This window comes from Lycium ferocissimum, chromosome 3 (assembly GCF_029784015.1).
Source record: "Lycium ferocissimum isolate CSIRO_LF1 chromosome 3, AGI_CSIRO_Lferr_CH_V1, whole genome shotgun sequence".
Classification (NCBI taxonomy): Eukaryota; Viridiplantae; Streptophyta; class Magnoliopsida; order Solanales; family Solanaceae; genus Lycium; species Lycium ferocissimum.
The window spans coordinates 9,577,810-9,585,049 of record NC_081344.1 but is presented as its reverse complement, the minus strand read 5'-3'; the positions used below and the strand labels follow the sequence as shown (position 1 = coordinate 9,585,049).

General features: G+C 36.1%; 1 protein-coding gene across 1 annotated transcript; it reads left to right on the top strand.

Moving 5' to 3' along the window:
- Positions 1-940: 940 nt before the first annotated feature.
- LOC132049629 (acyl-coenzyme A oxidase 4, peroxisomal) lies at positions 941-6,944 on the top strand. The gene is made up of 13 exons (XM_059440501.1): positions 941-1,122; positions 2,640-2,741; positions 3,108-3,214; positions 3,370-3,447; positions 3,527-3,650; positions 3,903-3,976; positions 4,066-4,125; positions 4,256-4,365; positions 4,706-4,865; positions 5,847-5,923; positions 6,116-6,287; positions 6,362-6,454; positions 6,579-6,944. Exons 2-13 carry the CDS (start codon positions 2,645-2,647, stop codon positions 6,708-6,710), a joined length of 1,284 nt encoding a protein of 427 aa, XP_059296484.1. The 5' UTR covers positions 941-1,122; positions 2,640-2,644; the 3' UTR covers positions 6,711-6,944.
- Positions 6,945-7,240: the final 296 nt, after the last annotated feature.

Here is a 7,240-nt window from a genome sequence, read left to right as displayed (position 1 = left end):
GGCCGTAAGTTTTATAATCACACAAATAATATGTTGGTAAAAATGCATGTACTTTGAAAAAATAAAATGGCTTTCAAATTGAACCGCAAATATCTCTGTCTCTTTTTAATAAGATTAAAACTTATTGTAGCAAAATCTTCACTGATCTTCATACCCTTGACTTGTTCATCCCCGCCATACAACAACCCGATAACGTCATATGACTCGAACACAAGTTATTGTGTCTAAAGCTCCAACACAAAGCACATATTTAATAAAATAAACCTATCTTTTCTTCTCAATGCCAACTTCGATTTTTTTATGCTCTGTACAATATTTTTCACCCACAATTACAAGATGTATAGTGACACATATTTATAGGCGTGCCAAACCTTTCATAGAATAAACGGAAAAGGACCAAATATACCTCTTGTTATACTTGTGTCTAAATATACCTCTACCGTTATATTATTAATTTATGTATACCCCTCTTACGTTAAAGTTGTCCAAGGTGAACAATCAATGCTATGTGACACTAACATGTTAAAGCTGAAAACTCAGTGAGGTGGACACCAAAAAGATAAAGCGGCCACCGCTGAAAGAGATAAAAGCTTAATGGGGTCTATAGCCACCCGTGGAAGGTGTGCCAGGATGACAAGAATAAAGAAGGCATTAATTAACAATAAGATGGTGAGTTGGGATGCCACGTGTGTACAATTTACCGAGTTGTCAACACCACATTAAATCTGATGTCCACTTTGGATAATTTTAACGTAGGAGGATATATTCGAATCTAAAATATAACGCTAAAGATATATTTGAATTCAAAGCATAATGAGAGATATATTTAGCCTTTTTTTTTATTTATAGTACGGGGTATATTTGGCCCTTTGCCGTTTAAAGAATGTCTCGTGCGGATAATAAGGAAAAAAGAAAAGTAAAAAGGTGACGTTAATCAATTGCTGACTTGTTTTAAATCCACCTAGAATTGCGTGCCACGATTATCATTTTTTTTTCCTTGCATTTCTTCTACTACTTCTTTCTTTGTTCATTTGCCGTATTACTTATTTTCTCAGCACGAGAGTTATTAGATTTGTATCTTTGCTTAATCTCCATTAAAGTTCCAAATCATCCGAAACTCAGGTGCACAGGATTTGTATGATCTTAATGGTGTATTTATTTTCATTTTGGCATTTTGTTAGTAGTTATTTTGCTTCAGAGTGGATCAGATTAACATAAACGTATAATTTACTTTTGAGTTCCTTTATGATTTGGTTTTCGAAAAAATGGAATAGATAATAAAAAGGGTCAAGATTCTTTTATTTTTTTAATAACAGTGTTCGAATCAGCTTGCGTACACATCGATTAATTAATTACATGGGTACCTGCAAAAAGGGTCAAGATTTGAACCTTGATAGTTTGTTACTATTTGCTTTGTGGGGGAAGGGGAGGGATATATGCAGAAGAAAATTTTACTTAATAAGTACTACTACTATTTTTTAGTTCAAAACACTGTGAATCTTTGATTGGTAAAAAACTAAGGTATTTGCAGAACCTGGAAATTTGTCCATTGAGGGTGTGTTCGGTATGGAGGAAAATGTTTTCCAAGAAAAATGTTTTCCTAGAAAATAAGTAAATTTCCACTTATTTTCTCATGTTCGTTTGGATAGTGGAAAATAAGTGAATCTTTTACTTATTTTACCGTATTCGTTGGTCGATAGAAAACGTTTTTAGGAAAATATTTCATCAAGCCTCATAAACTCTAACCCAACCCCAAAATATTTTTTGGGGTAGGGTGCTTGGGGGGGGGGGGGTTGGGGGTACAAAAAATCAAAAAAAAAATGTCAAAACTTTTTTTTCAAAAATATTATTTTTTTTTGGGGGGGGGGGGTGAGATGGGGATGCCAAAAAAAAGTCAATTTATTTTCTTTTTTTTTAAAAAAATACTTGTTTTTTTTTGTTGGGGGGGGGGGGGGGGGTTAGGGTTCCGGGGTGCAAAAAACCAAAATAATGTCAAAACCTTTTTTCCAAAAAAAAGTTATTTTTGGGCGGGGGGGTTGGGTGGTGGGTAGGGTGGGCGGGGGGGTTGGGTGGTGGGTAGGGTGGGGGGGGGGGTTGGGTGGTGGGTAGGGTGGGTGGGGGGTTGGGTTGGGTGGTGGTTGGGTGGTTGGTGGAATGAACTTGTGAACTTGTTTTTCCTACTTTTATTAGGGAAGTCTTTTTCCCCAATTTTGAGAAAAATGTTTTCCAAGATTTTTGACCAAACGAACATGAGAAAATTGTAAAACATTTTCTGGAAAGTGTTTTCCTCCATACTGAGCACACCCTGAGTATATGACTTTTAAGATATTTAGACTATACATGTTTGATCTCTGTTTCATAATCATTTGTTTTAAGCTTTTGCTTGGAAGCTGATTTAGTTAGACTATTAGTGTAATTTTTGCTCAATTAAATGAACTATATCCTTGCAAATCATTTAGTAACGTTACATAGTTGTTAAATTTAATCGCCATATTCAAGTCTATCCCATTGTAACCCTTAGTTAGTCCTGCCGTGATTCGTTTTGTGAAGGATTTATACTAGGAAGGACGTGTACAACAAAGCGAATGTTTTTCTTAGGTGAGTCATTTGAATGAGGACTAACATTGATCATGGTGCAGGGAAAATGAAAGAGGCGAAAAGCTCCTATTTTGATATGCCAGCATTGGATGTTTCTGTTGCATTTCCTCAAGCAACTCCAGCCTCCAACTTTCCTCCATGCAGTAAGATTGATACCTGCTTCCATTTTTAATTTTACTTACTCTGTTATTTACTCAAATATATAGCCTCCACTCTTTTCAAGAATGCGATAAATTGCTTGATGTGCTTATTTGTATGCATTTGATTGAAGCCATTCAACATTTTGCCAGATTGCACTTCTACTAATTTTTTATGGGGTTACAGTTGCCTTGCACCTTAGAGGACGAAACTTTGTTGCTTTCTACCCTATATTGAATGAACATCCTTTGCTTGGTATCTGGTTTAAGCTGAGTAGAAATATTCACTTGGGATCAGCATTGGAAAAGATTACTTCTGTAGCCTCCTAATACTAGGGGGTCATTGTGCTGACTGTAATTTCAACTTTACAGCTTCAGACTATTATCAGTTTGATGATCTGTTGACTCCTGAGGAGCAAGCCGTCAGAATGAAAGTGAGGGAATGCATGGAGAAAGAGGTTGCTCCGATAATGACGAAGGTATTTCTCTTGTTCTCTGTATTTGTTGAATATGCTGATATCTTTTTGGATTCCATTGTTATAGTAATTGCTAATGTTGTGAAAGAAAGCAAAGATTTATCTTTAATGCTTCAAGTCTCAAATCTTCTGACAACCTTTTTAATGTTTTTGAACAGTACTGGGAGAAGGCAGAGTTTCCTTTTGAAGTTGTTCCAAAACTTGGTGCTTTGCACATTGCTGGTGGAACTATCAAGGTGTTTTAAGAGCTTGACAAATTTGTATATCTTATCACTTTGAGTGTCCATGAGGAGTCTACTTACTTTTTGTCTTCAGGGGTATGGTTGTCCAGGTTTCTCAATAACTGGAAGTGCTGTTGCTGCAGCAGAAGTTGCCAGAGTTGATGCAAGTTGCTCTACATTCATTTTGGTGCATTCATCTTTAGCAATGCTCACTATTGGTAAGTATTGTTAATTTTTGAAATTGATTGCCTGATAGACTGTTTGCTTCTTTTAAAATATAGGTATCGTTGACACATTGTTTCCATAGAAGTATTGTGATATTTACCAGTGGTTTTTTGGTGGGAGATGTTCTTTATTTCAGATAATGAAAGAATTCCATTGCTTCTAACTCAGTGAAATAGACCTCTCTGAGATGTATTTAGGTCGATATGAAGTGAACTAATTACACCTTGTTGGTCTGTCAAGAATAGGGCTCTGTGGGTCGGAAATGCAAAAGCAAAAGTACTTGCCATCATTGGCTGAACTTAAAACTATAGCTTGTTGGGTGAGAACTTTTTGTTTTGATTATTTCTTTAGAATTTGTATCTGTGGTTACCAAATATAAGTTTGTAATCTATGTCTCTTTGGAATTAGGGTCTAACTGAGCCCGACAATGGAAGTGATGCAAGTGGGCTAGGAACAACTGCCAGAAAGGTCTAGATTCTGAATTTTAACTTCAAGTTTTAATTCATATGCTATTCTGAATTGATTTCCTTTTTTATTTAGGCACGTTTGCTGAATATTCTTCTGCAAAATCTGTTATCTTCGTGATTCTAAATGATAGGTTGAAGGAGGTTGGATCCTTGAAGGTCAAAAGCGTTGGATAGGAAACAGCACTTTTGCCGATATTCTGGTTATTTTTGCTAGAAATACATCCACAAACCAGATAAATGGGTAAGTAACAGTATACTGCTTCAATAGGATCCTCTTTAGCACCATCTTTTCACCAGTTACTTTGGTAACTTAGGATCATGCAAAATATCTCGAGGCTTAGTTGATCTTCTGAAGTCTGCTATTTCTTCAGCTTTCACTAGCTTGATATTTTCAGTATCAGTTTTAGACAAATGATGTGTCCTGTATCTATATTTATACCTTCTAGTGATTGATTTAAACCTGCTCGATAGCCATTATCGATATAGGAGTATGACTCTATGTCATAGTTAAGTTATATAAATAAAGTGAATGTTGACCATCTTAGTTTATTTCTCACAATTGGTTTTTTCCTTTGTCTCAGTTTCATAGTAAAGAAGGATGCTCCAGGACTGCAAGCTACTAAAATAGAAAACAAAATTGGACTACGGATTGTTCAAAATGGAGACATTCTCTTAAAGAAAGTGTTTGTACCTGATGTGGATAGACTACCTGGTGTCAATTCTTTCCAGGATACAAACAAGGTATGGCAATATGAATGGGTATTCTATTTGTTATCGATGTTCAATCATGATCTGCGTGGATAGATGTTCATTCATCAACCTTCAGCTAAACAATTTTCCTTCTGTGAGGAAAGAAAGTGCCCAACAGAGTGAAATTTATACATTCCTTTCCAATTGAACAAAACAAAATGTAATTTCTCAGTTTTTCTTGATTGGCCACTCTATTGCAATACACGCCACCATTTCCCTTCCCTTCAAAAATTAAAAAGTAGGAAAAGAATAAGGATAGCTGATTCTTCTTTCAATTTCTTACATTTTTCAGTCTCGAATTAATTTCTGTCTGCGCTTTTGTGTGCTCTCTCTACCTTTCCTGGTTGCATAGGAACATCTAAAAGCTTCACAGGCATAGTGCAGAGCTCCTTCTACTGCAATTGTCATTTTTGTTTTATATGATTGCACAATTGGTATCGTTGAAGTCTGTTGTAGATCCTTTTTATCATGCCAAAGGACATTCATGCCACAAATAGTGCACCTCAGCTTTATTGCAAATTGCAATTTGCTTCAAGCAAAAGACAAATCTATTGGATTTTATCAGTTTAAGTCGGTTAGCTCACAAGCCATTGTCCAGCTAGGGTTCACCTACAGATTCATAAAGAGGGGAGAAAACAAAAGAAGAAAAGAAACATAAAGCAGGAGAAAAAGGAAATGCTGAGTCTTAAGGATGGTACAAAATCTATTTTGGACTTGCTGAATGCTGAAGATATTAATGTAAAGCTCAAACCAGTACCAACCAATTATATGAGAGACCTGCTAAGCTAGCCCTTCTTACATCCGCTCACATCGATTTTCTCCATTCTCAATGTTGCTCGTATCTTGTTCCCTTTTTGTTTTCGCGTGTTTTAGTCAACTATAACTTTTCTTTTAATGTCGTCAGTTTGATATTGCTGATTGGTTTCAAGTAGCAGATTTTTTGTTACATTATCATACTCTTTGCTTGAACAGGTGCTTGCTGTATCACGTGTCATGGTTGCATGGCAGCCTATTGGCATTACAATGGGTGTTTATGATATGTGTCACAGGTAACAATACATAAGCTCATCAATTTTTATTCATCATAAAATATATGTTAGTTCTTTTAAGCTCTTTACCACCATATGGCTGACTGTAAGAATTTGTATGAGCTTTCTATAATCCCTTCTCTTTTGTCAATCGTATTCAAGAGTTCCCTCTTTCAGCATTTCGCGTTGGCTAATTTCTTTGTGAACCTCAAGGTACTTGCAGGAGAGGAAGCAGTTTGGAGCTCCATTAGCCGCTTTCCAGATCAACCAACAGAAACTGGTCCAGATGTTGAGCAACATTCAGGCAATGCTTCTTGTTGGTTGGCGGCTTTGCAAGCTGTATGAGAGTGGTAAAATGACTCCTGGTCATGCAAGCTTGGGGAAAGTAAGACCTTTTCTTCATATTATAAAATGTTGTCACATGCCTTTTTGGACTGATAACCAAATTGTTTGTTCCAGTCATGGATTACCTTGAGGGCAAGAGAGACTGTTGCTCTCGGTCGGGAATTACTAGGTGGCAACGGAATCTTGGCTGACTTTCAAGTCGCAAAGGTTTGTTAACAATACCCGATGCTTCCTTCCCGATGAAGTTTTTATATCATGTATAGATACCATTTTACGCTTGCAGCTTAACATATTATGGTCTAATGCTTTCCGTTTCTATCTTGATGTGTAGGCATTTTGCGATTTGGAGCCCATTTATACATATGAAGGTACTTATGACATCAACACGTTGGTAACAGGTAGAGAAGTTACTGGTTTGGCCAGTTTCAAGACTGCACCTTTAAGGCAAAAGAGTCGCCTGTGACGATTTTCCTCTTCTCCAGGGAGTATTCTGCTTTGATTAATACCAATTGCAAACTCGAATACTTCTACTCAGAGAAAATAGTACTTTAAGAATTGAAGTTCATTAATAATAGTAAAGTTAGAATAACACATATTGTAATAATAGCAACATATCATATGATTCAACTTTGTTTTATTCTAGAAAAATATGATAATGGGAAATTGGCAATTAGCTGCTAAAATTTCTTTCTTGGCATTCAGTCTGTTGCTTGATATAAAGGATTTACTAGTACTTGTGACATATGTCGATTTCCTTGATTGTGAATATGTCAATATTTGGTCCAAACTTCTTTGTTCCGGCAACTCCACTTAAATTTATCAGGTGAAAGGAGGCTATATGCATAATTAAGTTGGTGAATATTGAGAATTCAATTTTTTGGCAAATGATCTAAACCACTTGTCTAGAAAAATTTACTTCAGTACTGCTCTGTATAATTTAATATGGTAGTCTGCTAACATCAAAATGTAGCACATATCAATATGTCGAAGGGT